The sequence below is a fragment of the Chlorocebus sabaeus genome, chromosome 9 (assembly GCF_047675955.1).
Source record: "Chlorocebus sabaeus isolate Y175 chromosome 9, mChlSab1.0.hap1, whole genome shotgun sequence".
NCBI classification, from domain to species: domain Eukaryota; kingdom Metazoa; phylum Chordata; class Mammalia; order Primates; family Cercopithecidae; genus Chlorocebus; species Chlorocebus sabaeus.
Genome location: NC_132912.1, coordinates 125,020,674 through 125,041,775, shown reverse-complemented (window position 1 = coordinate 125,041,775; position 21,102 = coordinate 125,020,674). Strand labels below are relative to the sequence as shown.

At 39.4% G+C, this 21,102-nt stretch overlaps 1 protein-coding gene across 5 annotated transcripts in view; it reads right to left on the bottom strand.

Moving 5' to 3' along the window:
* Positions 1 to 20,616, bottom strand: part of PLEKHA1 (pleckstrin homology domain containing A1) — a 57,678-nt gene extending 37,062 nt beyond the window's left edge. For 4 of the 5 annotated variants that reach the window (XM_007964295.3, XM_007964291.3, XM_038009665.2 and 1 more), the window contains exons 1-2: positions 20,508 to 20,616; positions 1,946 to 2,106 (exon numbers count right to left, since the gene is read on the bottom strand). In XM_007964295.3, the coding sequence (XP_007962486.1) occupies positions 1,946 to 2,086 (141 nt within the window). In that variant the 5' untranslated portion in view covers positions 2,087 to 2,106; positions 20,508 to 20,616. Of the gene's footprint in view, positions 1 to 1,945; positions 2,107 to 19,791; positions 19,887 to 20,507 lie in introns of those variants that run through there. The other variant, XM_007964292.3, reaches the window with a different exon arrangement.
* Between the last annotated feature and the right edge of the window lie 486 nt (positions 20,617 to 21,102).

The following is a 21,102-nucleotide window of genomic DNA, read 5'->3' as shown; positions in this document are numbered from 1 at the left end:
AAATTGACACTATATCCAGAAAAGCCAATGCATTAATTCCAACACAGAGATATGGCTTTCAAAAGTTCATGTGGACAAGACCTAGCTGAGTACAAACCTAGATGAGTGCTAGAGCCAAAGTGATCTAGTCTCCAAACCTGCCACAGGCTCTCTTGCTTTGATCTCTGCCCACACTACTCTTTGAGCACTAGAATAATCAACTTTTCCATCTCTTAGCCAATATTATATCCAAACTTCTAGGTCAATTTCAAATGTTACCACTTCCATGAAGACTTCAACTCCTTCTACTAGCTGTATAACTTTCCTCTGAATTCCAAGTCCATGTTTTATTCAGGGTAATAAATATATTCTATTTTGTACTTAACTCCTTTTAGCTCTGTTAAATGGGCAGTACTGATAAAGGAAGAATGACAAGAAGAATCTATTACGTAGGAACATGGAAAAATAATCAAGGCGTTTCAAGTAAAATTCAGGTGAAACCATACATATGTCAACCGGACCTGGTGATGAGAGAGAAAAACCAGGGAGAGAAAATAGGCAGAACCGTGCAATGGCTCATATGGGTGAGATGTCCCTTACAACTCAAATTCTACATAAATAAACATACACACATTAGTGTATCTGTATCTTGTCTAATCTAAAATTAGTACAGAGTGAAGAATACTAGACTACTTATCAGGAGACCTAGTTCCTGCTCTGTGAAACAGAACAGAACCTTGTATAAGTTGCTGCTCTTCCTTAGACCTTCCACTCCTCAACCACATGAGAAGCCTACTGGACAAAAATCAGCTTAAAAGTCTGCTAGAGATTCATCCCTTGCTTTGCACATACTTCCTTGCAACATACAACCCCATTTTTAACTTTTATACCAATTTTTATTTGAAGATAAAAAGTTCCAAAAGACCGGGCACAGTGGCTCACGCCTGTAATCCCAGCACTTTGGGAGGCTGAGGCTGGAGGATCACCTGACATCAGGAATTCAAGACCAGCCTCGTCAAGATGGCGAAACCCCCATCTCTACTAAAAATAACAAAAAATTAGCCGGGCGTGGTGGCTCATCCCTGTAGTCCCAGCTACTCAGGAGGCTGAGGCATGAGAATCACTTGAACCCGGGAGGCAGAGGCTGCAGTGAGTCAAAATCGTACCACTGCATTCCAGCCTGAGTGACAGAGTGAGAATCCATCTCAAAAAAAAAAAAAAAAAAAAAAAAAAGTAGAGAAAGCTGAAAGTTTAAAACTACTTCACAGATGATATCTAATCCCAGGCCTCTTACAGATCTTAAGGCTGGGATTCTAATTTTTAAATTACAACATTTACCCCTATGTTTTGCAAGGCAACAATAAAATCAAAATGCATTTCAGTTCATGGATGGCATTACAATGACTGACTCAAATCTGACACCACAAAATAAAAGGACTATATATGCGCAAGAGCATCATGTGGTTAAGTCATTTATTTATTAAAAAATAACAGTCACTATCCTAGATACAGCATCTTAAACCTAAATTTAATCTCACTAAAGGGACCCCGGTATTAAGCCTCCTTAATGCAAGAAAATCATCTATCCCTGGTCTTTATTTTAGCTGTTGTTTGAAATATATGTTACAAAAACAGTATTTCTGATTTTTGGGACAGCTTCAATTGTTATTTTTTTCTGTGACTCAAGATCTAATTTTCTAAAACCTAATTTTCTACCAGAGAGAGCATGTCTCTCTCGAGGGAAAAATACAAAAGCATTAATTTTTATCAAATAAACTTAGTTTCACCTTCTGAAATTCAAACAAGACAGTAGAGGTCAGGAGTGCAAGGCAGAGAGGACAGTCAGTAGAAATAAATCTAAAAATATACTGTTTAAGAAGACAAATACTAAAACCTGTATAGTATGTTAAATACTTAAATACAACTTTCTATGCTTTTAAAAGATAATCCTTGGGACTTTACGAACCTGTGGATTATCCATGTACCACACGAAACTATCTTCTCTGGTATCCAGTATGAAGTACCTTCGAAGAAATTTCCCACTGTTTTCATTTTCTTCAATGTCTAAAAAACCACAAATGCGATTCTGACGATCCACATAAGGCATTGCTGAGCTTGAACATTACACTGTAAAATAAAAACATTAACAGTAAGCTCCCTATGAAACAGAAAAGTATTTTTCATGGACTGCAAGCATAAAATGTGCTATGGTATAAGTCTGTTCAATGAGGGGGCAACTTGCCAACATGAGGTAAGGCCAATTAAAATGAATACACACCAACATCCAAGGCACTGACAAAAATCACTTTTGAAATTAAGTTTATGAAGAGTGGTTACTAAATGTAACTATTCACTTTGATGGGGACAACAGAGAGCTACTCACCTCAGTTGAATAATTTCCTTACTTTTTCCCTAAAAAAACCCAGGTGAGCCAAAAAACAATCGTTATCCAAATTTTAATTTCCTCACTTACAAATCGAGATAATCTGTCCTTTAGATTTTAGAATAATCAAGATAATCTATCCTTTAGATTATTTTAGAATATTTTTTAATTCACAAAACAACAACAGTTAACATTTAGTGACCACTTGCTACATGCCAGGCTCTGTACCAGGTTCTTTTCCATATGTGATCTCTTTAATCTTCTAAACAATCCTAGGAGTAGGCATAATCATCCCCAGCAGATAAGGAACTTAACACAGAGGGGAAGTGATTTTCCAAAATTCCAAAACTAGTAGGCCCAGAGTCAAAGCCTGAATCCAGATTACTGTACTCCAGAGCTCTTATCTTATGCTCTATACCATCTTCTCTAAAAAATCCTTGAATTGTTAAAACTAAAGTGAATCAAAATAAACTTAGTTAATGTAGTAGAAAGAGAGATAAGCAGGTATGATGTGCCTCCTGGTGGAAGACACAAACATCATCTATGAAGTGAACATAAAACAACAAGAAAAAATGTTTTTTAGATCCCCGCTATATCCAAATGCCAATCTACAGGAGATGCAGAACACAGAAGAACATACTAAACTGCACCAAAGGAATTCAATCAGCAAGAACCAGACTATAAGAAACAAAGAAAAAAAAATTTATTTAGCAAATAAATTATTACAAGAAAAAAAAGAGAAAGACATTATAGATTAAAAGAGACTTAAAAGGTATATCATATTCTGGTCCTAAAGCACTGCAACTTTTGTTGTACTGATTAAAGTTAAAAAACCGTTAGGTGCCAAGCACTGTTTCTCTAGAGACTACAGATATATGATTCCTTCTTGATGTGATGCTTAGCCCAAATCTGCAACAGACAGCTGTTCCTATTCTGGTACTTCTATAGCTGGCACCATCACATCTTTTAGCAGGATGAATTTACATAAGTAGTTCTTTATTTAGAGGCTCGAGGTAAATTTAACTTACAGTGAAAATTCAATTACAATGCACACTGATACACTATGTATCGGCATCACTATTCCATGTGCAGTCAGAGAAATTATAAAATACACCAAAAAGTTTTAAATAAAACCATCCAATAAGTTTGTGTGTTGTTGTTGTTGTTGTTCTTATAAACCTGACACTTTAAAAGGAAATAATTTCTTTAATAAATTCACTATAAGTTTGTAAAAAGAAAAAAAGTTTACAATGTAATCAAAGCTTGAAAAATCAATACTCTATATTACCATATACCACAGGTAAAAGCTATCAACTTGCCATGAGAATAGACATGTATCAGTGGAAAAGAATTTGAGCACAGAAATAAACGTATACATCTATAGTCAACTGATTTCAACAAGGGTGCTAATACCATTCAATGTAGGGGGGAAAAAAGCCTCTTCAACAAATGGTGCTGGTACAACTGGATATCCACATGTAACGAAATGAAGCTGGACCCCCTACCTCACACCATATATAAAAATTAACTCAAAATGGATTAACAATTTAAAAGCTAAAACTAGAAAACTTTCAGAAGAAAATATGAGGTAAATCTTACTTTGGAATTGGCAATGAATTCTTAAATATAATACCAAAAGCATGAGCAACAACAAAAATAAGATACATTGGACTTCATCAAATTTTTAGAACTTTTTTTGCATCAAAGGACTTCAAAAAAGTCAAAAGAAAATCTACAGGAGGAAAGAAAACATTTGCAAACTATGTATCTGACAAGGGTCTAGTATCCAGAATATATAAATAACTTTCAGAACTCAAAAACTTCAGTCCAAGTTTAAAATGGGCAAATGACTCGAAGCGACATTTATCCAAAGAAGATAAACAAATCGCCAACGAGAACATTAAAAGATGCTCAATATCATTAGCCATTTTGGGAAATCCAAATAAAAACCACAATGAGATAAAACTTCACACCCACTAGGATGGCTATAATTAAAAGAGAGGAAAATAACAAGTGTTGGCAAGGACATGGAGAAATTGGAACCCTCCTACATTGCTGGTGGGAATGTAAAATGGTACAACAGCTGTGTAAAACAGTTTGGCAGCTTTTCAAGAGTTAAACATAGAATTACCATATGACCCAGCAATTCTACTCCTAGGTACACACATACCTCGTTTTACTGTGCTTCATTTTATTGCACTTCACATATATTGGGGTTTTTACAAATTGAAGGTTTGTGGCAACCCTGCAGCCTCAAAGTACTGGGCTCAAAAAATCCTCTTGCCTTAGCCTCCCAAATAGGTGGGAGGACTACATGCATGTACCACCATGCCCAGCTAACTTTTTTATTTTTTGTAAAGACAGGATCTCACTATGCAGCCCAGGCTAGTCTCGAGCTCCTGGCCTCAAGCAATCCTCTCGCCTCGGCCTCTCAAAGTGCTGCGATTACAGGCATGAGCCACCATGCCCAGCCAAGTGTCTCACTTTAAACCAAAAGCCAGAAATGACTAAGCTTAGTAAGTAAAGCATATCAAAAGCTGAGACAGATCAAAAGTGAGGTTTCTTGCACCAAATAGCCAAGTTATGAACACAAAGGTAAAGTTCCTGAAGGAAATTAAAAGTGCTACACAAGAATGGTAAGTGAAACAGCTTTATTGCTGATATGAAGAAAGCTTTAGTGGTCTGGACAGAACATCAAATTAGCTACAGTATTACCCTTAAGTCAAAGCCTAACCCAAAGATAGGCTTTCTTCAGTTATTTGAAGGCTGAGAGAGGTGAGGAAGCTGTAGGAAAAAAAACTGGAAGCCAGCAGAGGTTGTTGGTTCATGAGTTTTAAAGAAAGAAGCCATCTCTATACCATAAAAGTGCAAGGTGAAGCAGCAAGTGCTGATATAGAAGCTTCCACAAGTTATCCAGGAAGATCTAGCTGAGATCAAGGAGATGGCTACACTAAAGAGATTTTCAATGTATGTGAAACTCTTCCATTGGAATGCCATCTAGGACTTTGACAGCTCTAGAGAAGTCAATGCCTGATTCAAAGCTTTAAGGGACAAGCTGACTCTTGTTAGGGGCTAATGCAGCTGCTGACTTTAAGTTGAAGTCACTGCTTACTTACCATTCCGAAAATCCTAGAGCCCTCAAGAATTATGCTAAATCTACTCTGCCTGTACTCTAGAAATGGAATAACAAAGTCTGAATGACCACACACCTGTTTACGGCATGTTTTACTGCTTTTTTTTTTGGGGGGGGGGGGGGATGGAGTCTTGCTCTGTCGCCCAGGCTGGAGTGGTGGCACAATCTTGGCTCACTGCAACCTCTGCCTCCCAGGTTCAAGCAATTCTCCTGCCTCAGCCTGCCTCAGTCTCCCAAGTAAATGGGATTAACAGGTACGTGCCACCATGCCTGGCTAATTTTTGTATTTTTAGTAGCGACAGGGTTTCACCACGTTGGCCAGGCTGGTCTCGAACTCCTGACCTCAGGTGATCCGCCCACCCTGGCCTCCCAAAGTGCTGGAATTACAGGTATGAGCCGGTCACTGAATATTTTAAGCCCACTGTTGAGACTTACTCCTCAGAAGATTCCTTTCCAAATATCACTGCTCACTGACAATGCACATGGTCACCCAAGAGCTCTGATGAAAATGTACAAGGTGATTAATGTTGTTTTCACACCTGTTAACACGACATCCATTCTGCAGCTCATGGATCAAAGAGTAATTTCAACTTTCAAGTCTTATTATTTCAGAAACACATTTTGTGATATGAGATAAACATTTGTGATTTGAAATATAGCTGCCATAGATAGTGATTCCTCTGATAGATTTGGGCAAAGTAAATTGAAAATCTTCTGGAGAGGATTCATCATTCTAGATACCGTTCAGAACATTCATAATTCACAGGAGGAGGTCCAAGTATCAACATTAACAAGGCTTTGAAAGAAGTTGATTCCAACCCTCATGAATGACTTGGAAGGGTTCAAGACTTCAGTGGAGGAAGCAACTACAGATATGACAGAAATAGCAAAAGGACTAGAATTAGAAGAGGAGCCTCAAAATGTGACTAAATTACCGTAATCTCATGCTAAAACTTGAACAGATGAGAGTTGCTTCCATGGATGAGCAAAAAAAGTAGTTTCCTGAAATGGCACAGCCACCCCTACCTTCAGCAACCACTACCCTAAACAGTCAGCAGTCATCAACACTGAGGTACAACTCTCCACCAGCAAAAAATTACAACTCATTTGAAGAGGCTCAGATGACTGTTAGCATTTTTAAGCAATAAAATATTTTCAAATTACAGTATGTACATTTTTTAGACATAACGCTTAGCACACTTAATAGACTACAGTATAGTGTAAACATAGTTTTTGTATATACTGGGAAACCAAAAAATTAGTGTGACTGATTCTATTGCAACATTTATCTTATTGCCATGGACTGGAATTGAACCCACAATATCTCTGAGATTTGCCTACAGATATTCAGAATTGAACACAGGTAGGCAGATAAACCCTTGTATATGAAATGTTCATAGCAGCATTATTCACAAATAGCCAAAAGGTGGAAACAACCCCAACATCCATCAGTGGGTGAATGGATGAATAAAATGTGGCATATGCATACAATGGAATATTTTTCAGACATAAAAAGGAATGAAGTACTGATACATGCTACAGCCTAGATAAACCTCAGAAAGACGCTAAATGAAAAAAGCCAGCAACAAAAAGGTACATGTTATATGATTCTATTTATATGAAAGATCCTAAATAGACAAATCCAGAGCGACAAACAGTAGATTGGTGGTTGCCAGAGGCTGAATAAAGTGGGAAATGCAGAAGAGCTGCTTAATAGGTGATGAAAATGTTCTGACAGTAGATACAGCACTGGTGATAGTTGCACAACACTGACACTGTGAAAGTATGACATGTCATTGGGTTGTACACACTAAAATGGGTAATCTTATGCTAATTTCACCTCGACTAAAAAATAAAAATAAAGGATGCTGTAACGTTACTTGCTAGGCAGTTTCTACGATGACTGCCCCAATACAATTTGTCTTACTTCTTAGTTTAAAAGAATAGAGCAGACAAATTAGCTACTTGAAAAAACTCAGTGTCTTAGAATGCTCACTCTAGAAGTCAGCTGTCATATAGGAAATCTGACTGCCTTCAGACTGCCTTGTTGTGGGAAAGCCAACTAATCCCATGAAGAAGGTGTGTAGAGAGAGGTGACCAGGCCACACTCAGCTGTCCCAGCCATTCCAGCAGAGTGAGTGAAGAGGCTATATTGATCATCCAACCCAGTCAAGCCTTCAGATGACTCTCATTCCAGCTGCCATTTGACTGCAACTACGAGAGAGAAAGACCCCCAAGATGGAACTGCCCAAATGAGCTTCTTCAACCCAGAGAACAGTGAAAAATAATGAACTGTTATTTTAGGCTACAGAAAAGCCCTCAGGCATATACCATATAAATATAATATACTGAACATTCAAAGAATTTTATAAACAAATGTCAGAATTTTCATTGGTTTTTAGTGCTATAGATGAAATTATTACCTGAATAGCTATCTGAAAATTAAAATACACTTTTAAATAAAATATGGGTAAAAGAAGAAATCAAACGGGAAATCAGAAAACATTCTTAACTAAATGAAAATTTTTAACAGTCAAAATTTGTAATATGCAGCTAAAGGTGATTTTAAAGGAAAATTTATAGTCTTAAGATGTTTTTATTAGAAAAGGTCTAAAATCAATGACATAAATTCCACCTTAAAAAAGCTAGGAAAAGGTAAAGTAAACCCAAAATACAAAGGGAATAATAGATATCAGAAAAGAAGCTAATAAAACTGAAAACAAACAATGAAGAAAATTAAAACCAAAAGCTGTTTCTTTGAAAAGATCAAATTGATAAATCTATAGCTATGTGAACCAAGTGAAAGAGAGAAAGCAAATCACCAATACTAGGAAGTACAGAGGGGTTATCACTACACACCCTATAGATATTAAGTGGGTAATAAGAATTCATGCAAACAAATTTGATAATTTAGAAGTAAACAAATTATTTGAAAAAACACAATTTTGAAAAAACTGACACAAGATGAAAAAGAAAATCTGAAGTACCTATTTCTACCAAAGCAAATGAATTCATTACTAAAATCCCAAAAAGAAAAGTCCAAGCCTAGAATAGTTTATATGTGAATTCTACCAATCCCGTAAGGAAAAAAATAACACCAATCTTTTACAAATTCTCCTAGTAAACAGGAGGAGAGAACAGTTAATTTTCAACCAAGGTGCCAAGGCAATTTTGTAGAGAAAGGAGAGTCTTTTCAACAAACAAGACTGGAATAATTGACTATCTATGAGGAAAAAAACTAACTCTAAATCAATCACTGACCCAATGTAAAAGCTAAAATGATAAAGCTTCTAGAACAAAATATAGGACAAAGTCTTCAGGACCTTAAGGGGAGACAAGTATTTCTTAGATAAGACACAAAAAGCCTGAATCATGTAATAGTTGATATATTTGAAACGTAATCAAATTTAAAATTGCTCTTCAAAAGACACCATAAAGAAATGAAAAGACAAGCCACCAAATGAGGAACATATTCAATATATATGTATCTAGACAACAGATGATACCCTAGAACAGGCAGGTAATTATTTCAATTCAAAAAGACAACCAAATAAGAAAATGGTCAAAAAACTTGGAACACACAAGTTGACATAGAAGATATAAAAACAGTAAATAAACACACAAATAGATGTCTACCATAATTATTCAGGAAAGTGATTGCAAATAAAAACCACAAGATACGGCCGGGCGCGGTGGCTCAAGCCTGTAATCCCAGCACTTTGGGAGGCCGAGACGGGCGGATCACGAGGTCAGGAGATCGAGACCATCCTGGCTAATACGGTGAAACCCCGTCTCTACTAAAAATACAAAAAAAAACTAGCCGGGCGAGGTGGCGGGCGCCTGTAGTCCCAGCTACTCCGGAGGCTGAGCCAGGAGAATGGCGTAAACCCGGGAGGCGGAGCTTGCAGTGAGCTGAGATCCGGCCACTGCAGTCCAGCCCGGGCTACAGAGCAAGACTCCGTCTCAAAAAAAAAAAAAAAAAAAAAAAAAAAAAAAAACCACAAGATACTATAACATACCAACTAAAATGTCTGTGACAAACAAACAAAAAAACCCTGACAACACTAAATGCTGTCAAAGATGTGGAATAAATCAACTATCATACATTGCTGGTGGGAATGCAAAATGACATAGCAACTTTGGAAAACAGTTTGGCAGTTTTTATAATTAAACATATGCATACAATCCAGCCATCCCACTCCTAGGTATTTATCCAAATGAACTGAAGGCTTATGTTCACATCAAATGTTGGATACAAATGTTTATAGCAGTATTAGTCACAATTGGCAAAAAAAAAAAAAAAAAAAAACCCAAGAACAACCCAAATGTCCTTCAACTGGTGTATGAATAAACAAACCGTGGTGTATCCAATACAATAAAATATTACTTGGCAAAATAAAGGGACAAATTATTGATACATGAGCAACTAATAAATCTCAACTGTATCTTGGTATATGAAAGAAGCCAGATCAAAAAGATATGGGACATGGAACAAATCAATAGAGATGGAATACTGCTCTACAGTAAAAAGGAACTACTGACAGATCCAACAACATGAATGAATCTCAAAATGATAATACTAAGCAGAAAAAAGGCCAGAAATAGGCTGGGCTCACGCCTGTAATCCCAACACTTTGGGAGGCCAAAGCAGGTGGATCACCTGAGGTCAGTTCAAGACCAGCCTGCCAACATGGAGAAACCCCAACTCTACCAAAAATACAAAATTAGCCGGGCATGGTGATGCATGCTCTAATCCCAGCTACTCAGGAGGCTGAGGCAGGAGAATTGCTTGAACCTAGGAGGTGGAGGTTGCAGTGAGCCTAGATCGCACCATTGCACTCCAGCCTGGGCAACAAGAGCAAAACTCAGTCTCAAAAAAAAAAAAAAAAAAAAGCCAGACACAAAAGGATATGGCCTTCTATAATAATTCTGTTTCCTAACAACATTTCATCTAGTGGTTTTAGTGTTATTTATCTATAGAAATAATTATATTTCTATAAAATTCTGAAAACTGCAAACCAATCTATAGGGACGGAATGCAGATCAGTAGTAGTTGCTTGGAGCTGAGGGTGAAGGGAAGGACTGTAAGTGGCATGAGGATACTTCTCAGAGTTATGGAAATGTTCTGTATCTTAATGTGATTGTAGACATGGTCAAAACTCATCAAATTATACATTTTAAATAGATCCAGTTTATTGAATGTAACTTCAAGAGGTTAATTAAAAACCCAGTACCAATTTAAAAAAAAAAAAAATTTTTTTTTGAGATAGGGTATCACTCTGTTGCCCAGACTGCAGTGCAGTTGCGTGATCTCGGCTCACCGCAACCTCCACCTCACAGGCTCAAGCAATTCTCATGCCTCAGCCTCCCGAGTAGCTAAGATTATAGGCACCACGCTACTCCCGCCCGGCTAATTTTTGTATTTTTAGTAGAGACAGGGTTTCACCATGTTGGCCAGGCTGGTCTCTAACTTCTGACCTCAAATGATCCACCCGCCTTGGCCTCCCACAGTGCTGGGATTACAGGTGTGAGCCCCCACACCTGGCCCAGTAACAATTTTAAAAACTCATTTATAAATGACTACAGATAAAGTTTTTAAAAAGCTTTCCATGGCAAAAACCTTATAAGCAAAGTCAAAGCCAGTAGAAAGTATTTGCAACTTATATCACAGACAAAGGGCTAATCTCCCTAACATTAAAAGAGCTTGCAAAAAATGTCAAGGAAAACATATCAAACGTTCAATAGAAAAATGAGTCAAGGACATGAACATTGTACCAAAAAAGATATTAAAATAGCCGTTAAATATATGACGAGATATTCAGTATCACTCATAATACGAGAAAGACAAAAAACCATACCAAGATGTAGCCATTGCCAATGACATTGCAAGAATAGGAAGAACATGAGAAACCATCACAGGAATTCAAACTGCAAAATCTATATGGTAAGAAATGGCTCAGGAAAGATAACTGGTTTCTTTAAAATTAAATTCAAAAGCAGGAGAAGAAAAGGAACTGGAGGAGAAACCTATGAATTTTAAAATACTTTAAAAGACATCTGGACCAATCATGACATGTGGATTTTATTTAAATCCTGTTTCTTAAAAAAAAAAAAAACCTGATATATTTAAGAAAATCGGTAATTTGAATATTGTCTGATGATATTAAGAAAACAGACACATTATTTTTGGTGTGATAATGGTATTGTAATTGTTACCAAAAAAAGGAGGAGTCCTTTTCATTTAGAGATACTTACTGATATAAAATAAAATGTTATTTATCTGGGGCCAGGCATGGTGGCTCACAATTGTAATCCCAGCACTTCGGGAGGCTGAGGTGGGAGGACTGCATGAGCTCAGGAGTTCAAGCCTACAATATGACGAGACATTATCTCCACCAAAAAAAAAAATTAGCCAGGCATAGTGGTGTGTGCCTGCAGTCCCAGCTACTTGGGAGGCTGAGGTGGGATAATCGCTTCAGCCCGGGAGACTGAGGTTGCAGTAAGCTATGACTGTGACACTGTACTCCAGCCTGGGCAACAGAACAAGATCCTGTCTCAAAAAAAAAAAAAAAAACAAACAAACAAAGAAAAAAAAACAGAAAGAAAGAAAAGAAAAAAGAAAGAAAGAAAAGAAACAAATGTTATCTGGGATTTGTTTCAAAATAATTTGATAGAAGGGAATAAAGAGAGGAGGCCTTGGTAGCTGGGTTGGTAGTTGCTGGGGCTAAATGATGGTGTTCATGGGATTGGTTACACTTTTCTATCTTTGTGGATGTTCACAAATCTCCATAATACAAGTTTTTTAAATCTATACTACACAGATATACCATTTCTCATCTATTAGACTGGCAAAAATTCAGAAGCTTGACAACACACTATACTGATGAGGCTGTAAGAAAACAGACACATTGCTGACAAGAAGGCAAAATGTTAAAACCCTATTGGGTGAATCTGGTACTATTTCACAAAATCATATATACTGTTATCCTGTGATCCAGCATTCCTACTTGGTACGGTAATGTGAAACATTTTAGGTATGATAAGACTTCCAGATCATTATAATGTACATTATTGGATAATATAAATAAGTTGATATGATTAATTATATTTAAAATAAAACATTTATTTGTTATTAGGAACCAAGACTTTCACAGTGAGAGTAAAGAGGTACAAACACAAAACAGAAGAACAAACTGTGTACAATATGTCTGAATTAGAAATACTATGAACTACATAATTTCTGAAGATATGATAATAACAGAAAATCCCCACTTTGTAATCCCAATGTCTGATTTACACAAGCATCTTCAATGAACACTAAAACCAGTAGATGAAATGCTATTAGGAAACAGAATATTCACAGTATCAAAATATCATCCCACAGTTTTGTTACTAATTGCAAACAGGAAACGTATCTTTACATTGGAGAGATCTTATAGCCCCCACCTTTACCAAATAACTTGGTATCTATTGAATCCAGAAGCTAGGTACTAATGGATACCATTTCTCTCTAAACAAACCAAGTATAGTATGATTCCACTGACAAGAAATATCCAGAAAGGGCAAATCTATAAAGATAGAAGGTAGATTACTAGTTGCCTAGGTACAGAGGAAATGAGTTGTTGTCTAAGGATGAGAGGGTACAGGGTTTCTTCGGGGGAGATACAAATATTCTAAAATCCACATAACTGTGAATGCACTAAATCATACATTTTAAGTAAGTGAATTATATGTTGTGAATTATATCTCAATAAAGCTTTTTTTAAAAAAAAGAAACAATTACAAATGTATTTCATTCTAGAGTACGTTAGAAACCCTAGGACTATTTCATCTCCCAGACCTCTATTGTTGGAGTATCCCAGAGAATGGTCTGTGGATCTCTTTCCTATATATACTCAGTGTCTTCGTGAGCTTACTCATTCTCACAGGTCTAAATATTGATGACTTCCAGACTGTTATCTCCAGCTTTGAACACTGTTGACCTCCAGACCCAAGTATACAACTGCCTATTCTACAGTTCCACTTATCTAACAAGCCATCTCAAACTTAAACTGAGCTTTAGATATTCCCCTCAGAAACCTGATCCAGCCTTCCCTAGCTCAGTAAAGGGCCACTCCCTTCTTCCAGTTGTTCAGGCAAAATACCTTGAAGTCATACTTAAGTTTTTCTCACCCTGTGGTAGTCCGTTCTTGCACTGCTATAAAGAACTACCTGGGTAATTTATAAAGAAAAGAGGTTTAATTAGCTCATGGTTCCACAGTCTGTACAGGAGGCATGACTGGGGAGGCCTCAAGAAACTTACAATCATGGTGGAAGGTGAAGAGGGAGGAGTTACCTCTTATATGGCAGAAGCAGGAGGAAGAAAGAGAGGAGAGAGAGGTACACACTTTTAAACAACCAGATCTCACGAGAACTCCCTCACTATCATGACAACAGCAAGTAGGGATGTCTGTCCTGTGATCCAGTCGCCTCCCACCAGGCCCCTCCTCCAACACTGCAGATTACAATCCGACAGGAGATTTGGGTGGGGACACAAATCCAAACCATATCCTATCCTACGTCCAATCCATCAGCAAATCCTGTCATCTCCATCTTCAAATTATAACCAGAATCCTACTTCTTACCACTTGCTGCCACTCTGGTCCAAGTGACCATGACCTCCCACCTGGATTATTGCCAAGGGGCTCTCCTAGATCTGGCCCTTACCACACTTCAATCTATTCTCAACACAGCAGTCAAAGTGATACCATTAAAACATTTATTCAAGTGTTCATTCAATAAACACTTACACATAGTACTACTCATAAAGTACGTTTCTAAAGATGTAAATATTAGTTTGTTTAATCCTTGTAACAATTTTACAGATGAGAAAACCAAGACATCTGCTCAAGGTCACACGCTTAGGAGTGGCAGTGCCAGGAGTCAAACTGGAGGAGTCTGGCTCTAGAGTCACACTCCTCAGTATTATGTAATACCTCACTCTGCTCAAAACTCTTCAATGCAATAGATGTCAACCTTGGCCACTTACTAGAATTACCTGAGAGTTTTAAAAATTCCTGATGCCTACGTTAAAACACTGCCTCCCCCACCACCGCCGACCAATTAAATCAGAAACTCTGGGATGGAATCGAGGCATCGGTACTTTTTTAAAGCTTTCCCGATAATTCTAACATTCAGTTAAGGTTGACAACTATTGTTTCAACAAGATCCCATCTCATTCAAAGTAAAAACCTAAAAACCAAAGCCCTCATAAAGACTGCTAGGCCCCGTCTGCCCTGTTATCCCATCCCAATACCCACCTTACTCATTCATTTGGCCGCTGGACTCACCAGACAAGATTCCCACTCAAGGACTTAACTCAAAGTCACTTTCTCACTGAACACCTTCTTTTAGATCTTATCTAAAATTGCAAATCCTCCAAACCGTTCTGCCACTTCCATCTCGGTTCCCTATGTTATTCTCCTCCTTAGCATTTACTGGTATCTAACAAATGATACAGTTTCACTCATTTACCTGTTTCTTGTTTGTTTCCCCACACTGTAACGTAGGCCCCAAGACAGCAGGGATTTGTTATTTACTGTTGTTTCTTCAATGCCCAAAGCAGTGGCTGTCACATGGAAGACCCTCAGTAACTACTGTTGAATGAAGTATGAAGTAACCCATAATTGCTGCATCAAAGATTAACATTAAGTTTCCAGACAGAAAGTTGTTCTTCCTCATCAGACAAGAATCATTTACCAGATTTAACTGATTTATTTAAATAATGGAAGGAAAAAGGTTCAAACATTGTATTTCCATTTGAATTTATATTCTTAGTAAAAATTACATGAGGCAAAAACAGACACAATTCTATTATTAACATGGCCCCCCACCCAAATTTCTCCTTCGGCTTTATCCATACTCTAAGGTATAGTTAGACCTTACAAATCAGTCATAAATTAACATAATCATAGTTAACATCTCATCAGTCAGGAACCAGGAAGCCAAAAAATAAAGCAAAACACAGAAACAGCCTCAGTGATATAAGAAAAAGCAAAGAAAAATTAAATTCTACACAGTGAGACCTCATCAGGCCACAAGACTTCACTATTATTTGTTAAAACATGTCAAGAGGGACTAGTCCCGTTCTCCACAATCACTGACAAACACAAAGCTGAGGATATATAGACAATGAGGAGCAAATATCTGTAGAGTCAGGCATGGCTCTGGCACCCTAATCAGCACCATCCTTCCACTCTGTAAGAGCAGTTGACAGAAGAGAGAGAAAGAACTAGAAGTCTTCAGGGAGAACACAGGGAAAGGAAGAAGGTCTTCACCCAAAACAGTGGCAGGGGCCTCTAACAGAAGTCACTCACCAAGATCAGAGGGGCCTAGAAGAGACTCTCATCCCATTCTCTAGTTCCACATCTACTTATGCAGCAGACTGAGAGACCGACCCTGTGCATCTACTTGAAAAGGGGGACAGAGAGAACTGATAAGAAATGGCAGGGCACAGAAAGAAGGCAGACTTAAGTAGTCTGTATGCGACTATCTGACATCACAAGGAAGTGAGTTTCCAGTAGGTTGAATGGAAACCATAGGGTACCTGGACTGGAGTTGTTTTGCCATCATCAAAATCTCTCTCTGCAGAGAGAAAAGATCTCCACCCCAACTCACACACATTCACATAACCAGTGGGTAAACTGACAGGATGGGAGCAAGCAGATGGGTGTGTAGGTTGGAAAACGTTTAGCTACAGAAAATTTCATATCCAGAAACTGCAGCAGGAGTCTCCCTGCAAGATCTCACCAAAAATGCCAGTTTGGTTGCCTATTAGTGGACTGCAATGGCCTGCCACTGTTAATCAAGAGAGGACTTTAACAGCACCAGTAACAAACACTTGTCTTTTTCTACTTCTCTTCTTGACACGTTTGTATCCAAGTAGATCCCTCAAGAGGGAAAGGAAAGAGGTATCCCAGGAGCTTACCACAAGCCATCCATACCCCAAGTGCTTCAGGAAGTAAGTGGCCTGACCATGAGGTAAGGAACGGGAAAAAAAAAAAAAAAACCTTTAAATTGAATATATATGAGATTGAACTTCCAAACTGGAATAGACTGTTTGATAATAAAAAAAATAGTTTATGTATTTATTTATTTATTTTGGAGACAGGGTCTCACTCTTCTGTCACCCAGGCTGGAGTGCCACAACACAATCTCTGTTCACTGCAACCTGTCTCCCAGGCTCAAGGGATCCTCCCACAACAGCCTCCCAACTATCTGGGACTACAGGCACGTGCCACCACGCCCAGCTGATTTTTCTATTTTCTGTAGAGACAAGATTTTGTCATGTTTCCCAGGCTGGTCTCAAACTCCTGGGCTCAAGCCATCCTCCCACCTCGGCTTTCTGAAGTGCTGGGATTACAGGCATGAGCCACTGAGCCCAGCCTAGAGCTTTTTGGTAACTGTAAATGACAGAAAAGCTATCATTTACCCATGATGTTATGGGGGGTGGGGGACAGCAGGGTGGGAGAGAAAGAGCCTACAAAATATAGTTAAAGGCAGTGAATGGTGAAAATTCAAACTCATGAAAACTCTTGTGTTTGTTCTCAGTAAGATTGGACTGCTGAATAACCTGATGACATATGCAACAGCATTCTCACCCTTAATAATGGGAGGGAACACCTGACATGGAAATTCTCAGGAGGGATTTACTGTATCAGGTGAGATGCTACATTAGAAGCCCTCTGAGATCATTTCCAATTCTAGTGCCCGTGATTGTCTTTTCCTTCAAGAGGTTAGACTGAATCCAGAATCTAGAGTTCAATGGTTAAACCATAAAAGGCTAGGCTGCCTAAAGGGCTAAAAACCACAACTTTCTGGAGTATAAAGCTATCAGACTGACAAGCCTGATAAGAGTTCCATGTAGGAAACAATATTTTGCTCTAAAACTTATTTAACTTAAAAAAAATCCTAAATGACTAATTTTCTGTTATATCCAACAGAAATTCCAGTTCAAAGAAACTTATAAAATCCCCAAAACCCCATCTTCCTGAATAAAATCAATTCAACTAATTAAAAGGTTTACTAAAATAAATTGCAAACATATGTTTGCTTAAGCATCTAGGAATCACAAACTCACATATCCCCTATTAGACAGTACCCACAAGAAAAAAAGTTACTTAGGGTCAAATGGTTTAATATTGCTCAGTAAGTGTAAGAGAGTTCTAGTGCTGTAACAACAGGATGCTTTATGTTTACATAAAAACATCCCATATTTTTATGTTTCTAAAAATAATTAAGCATTATAGACAATCATCTAAAAGCTACCAAGTTTTCTGCCCTTTCTGAAAGCATTCCTTTCAGATACCACGTCAATAAATTCTTAAATGCTGGGTATGTACTCACGAATGGTCAAAAAACCTAAAACCAAATCTTAATATTTACCTCCTACTGAAGTCATTTTATTGTATCATTGTAGATCTAAAATAAGATTTTTTAAACTTCAAATTTAAATTTTAATATTACCAAAAGTAAATTGCTCCAACATGAAAAAAGTAATTATTTGTATATTACCTTAGCTCGCAGTTGGCATCAAATAGGAAATACTTTAAGGCAGTTAGTGCTATCAAACCGAATATTTTCTAATAAAAGCAGTGTTACTATTGTCACAAATAATTACTACACTATATTCAGAAAACTATCTTCCTCATTCTCAAATAAGTTACTTAAACAATAACGACTTGACATCAAGCAATATGTCAATATCAAAGTATGACTTAAATTATGCTAATAAATTATTTCTTAGATTTCATTCTGGGTTACAAATTATCACACAATTAAAATAACTTTGGGATTTGCAGCATGACTAATAATAATAATAAAGAACTTCCAGGCTTAAGTCAAAAAGTCACTTTGTTTAAATCTCCATTAAATGATATTGGCGGGGGGGGGAAGTCCCCACAAAAATGTAAAATGTTTCCACCTTTCCCAAGTATGTTCCTAGGAGTCGTCAATATTGTCATATCCTATATGTTAGCAACCAATACTTGAATACTGCCCACAATGACTTTTTAAAGAAAAGAATCCAATGCTATTCTTAACATTCTTAAACACTTCTAAAAAGGTCCTTCCGGCTTATGAACTCATGGCAATTTCCTCACAATTGTATACTTATCCTGTTTCACTGTCTCTCCTAGTCTATGACAAACTCAAATTTACACACCATCTTTCCTATTTTGTTACACTGCTAAAACTGGGGAGAAAAAAAGATACAAACCTGCTACTCAGCCCCCTACCAAAGCGACAATGAACAAACTAATTAACAAGATAAAGACTGGAAGCTCTGCGCGTGGCCGCGCGGTGTGTGTACACACATATATTTACATAATATATATATTCTTAATGTCACTAAATTCAGTCATATACCTTGATACAGGTATACGCTGCAAGAGAAAACTGTCAGTGGATACAGTGTAAGGTTTACGGCACCATAAAATAAATTAACTACTTTATTAATTCAAATTCTGTCAAACTTAAATACTCTTGTTTAAATGTGTCAGTACTCTAAAATGCAATTTTCCTTGGGAAAATTGGCCAAGATAAAAAAAACACTTAAACTAACTCCACTGGGAGAAATATTTATTTTGTCATACGTGTGTCAACATGAAAAAATAAGAGCATGAAAAGTAAACAGGCATTGTGGTCAGAATAAATCTTATTATTTTAATATAACAAGTTCTTCAGATTGTGAAGAAAAACATAGTTTCACAAAAAATCATATAACTCTTACCCAAACTTTGCTGTAAATGGTTTCAGTGGCATCTGAGTATGCAAGCTGAGTACTTGGGGAAAGTAAGCAGATTGATCAGGAGTTCTAAGATAAAAGCCAATGGTGTAAACCTCATAGTGCGCTACTTGTTCCAGTCATGAAACACACAGGAAATAAGATTTTCTATTTAGAAAACTAACTCACAAGGGGCAGTGACTTCATTAAGACAAAGAAAATCTTATTAAAACAGTCAACGATCAATTGTAAAATAAGAAAACAAGTATTGCAGAACTGGAAGGTGAAACAGACGAGGAAAATGCAGAAACTGCCTGGATATTTGTTCCCTGAACCTCTTCTTGCACTGACCCCAAAGACAGCAAAGGAGTTTCATTATTTATATGCCCAGACCACGGTAGATGCTCTGCTCGGGGGCACAGTCTCACTAGAATTCTACCAAAGGCAGTAAACACTATAAGCAACAAGACCGCTTTCATTATGACACACTTTCCCATCTTTCCAGGAGGTCAATAGAAAGCATCTGAAACAAACCACAAACCACTCAGGACGGCCCCAAAGCTCTGCGGTTGGCAGTTGGCCTCGGCGTCGAAAGACCTGGGTCTGGTCGCCTCCCCGGTGCCACCTGCTTGACCTTGGGCAAGTCGCTTTCAACGCTGCCTCTGGCCACCTGCCCCGAAGGTGCGGAGGTACACCGCGGACACCGCCCGACTTCAGGGCCCAGGGCGGAGCCGGCTTCGGCCTCGGCAAGTCCTGAAGCCAAAACGTATTAAACACCAGGAAAGGATGCCCGGGGCCGCGCGCCCCGCGGGCACAGCCCTGGAGGGAGCCGCTCCGACCGGCGCCACCGGGAATCCCCCGGCAGCTGCGCGCACCGCGCCCCAAGCGGGATTTCTTGGGGGGCGGAGACGCCGAGGAGCTCTTTGGCCCCGCGACCGCCGCGGGCCTCCCGCCCTTCCCCGCCGGGCGCCGCCGAGGGCTGACGTCGGGAAAACAATCGGGGACCCACGGGAAGAGGACGCCGCCCCCTCCCGCGGCCCCGAGCCAGGGCAGGTGAACCCGCCCGGCGGCCTCCAGGTGCTGAGGCGCGCGGGGCGGACGTGCGCGGAGGGGGCGCCGGACCCGCACTCACCCGCGCCCCCGACCCCTCGGCGGACGCCTCCCCGCTCGCCTCAGCGGGAACCGCGCTCCGGCGGCCCCGTCCCCCACCCCTGCTCCAGCGCGGCCGCGTTCCTTAAGCCAAACTTTACCGCGGCCTCGGCCCGGAGCACCCGCGCCGCCGCGGCCCCGGCTGCCACAGAGGCTTGGCTGCCCGGAGCGGCGTCCACGACGGCCAGCTCGCGCACTGCGCACGCGTCCCCACGCTGCCTCAGCCCTCAGACGGCGGCTGAGATTCCGGAGCCGGCGCTCCCAGCCCGCAGAGACTACGAGTCCCGGCAGGCCCCGCGCGGGTCCCGGCGGCGTGGCGGGCCGGGTGTCTGGTGTCTTCCTGATTCCAGCGGCGGCGGCCTCGGCGCGCCGGGGAGGGTTGCGCACTGAGCTCTGGGCCGCCGCGCCGCGGTGCTTCCTGGTATTCGTAGTTTTTGAGCACCACCGGGCTTGGCTCGGAGGTGGAACTCCGGGTTCTCTGATGTCATCGCCTAGAGCTGCGAGGAACAGGGATCTTTAAAAATAGGCTTCGTTAGTTTGCAGATAATTTGTTTGCAAGCTGCCCCATAATCGGTCCAAGTGGCACAAATTTACAGGCTGCGGTGCGACCTGGAGAAAAACTCTTTACAGCTCTGCGCGCCAATTTTTCGCTGTTCCCTCTCCCTGCAAATGTAGCTCCACCGCCTACTTACAATG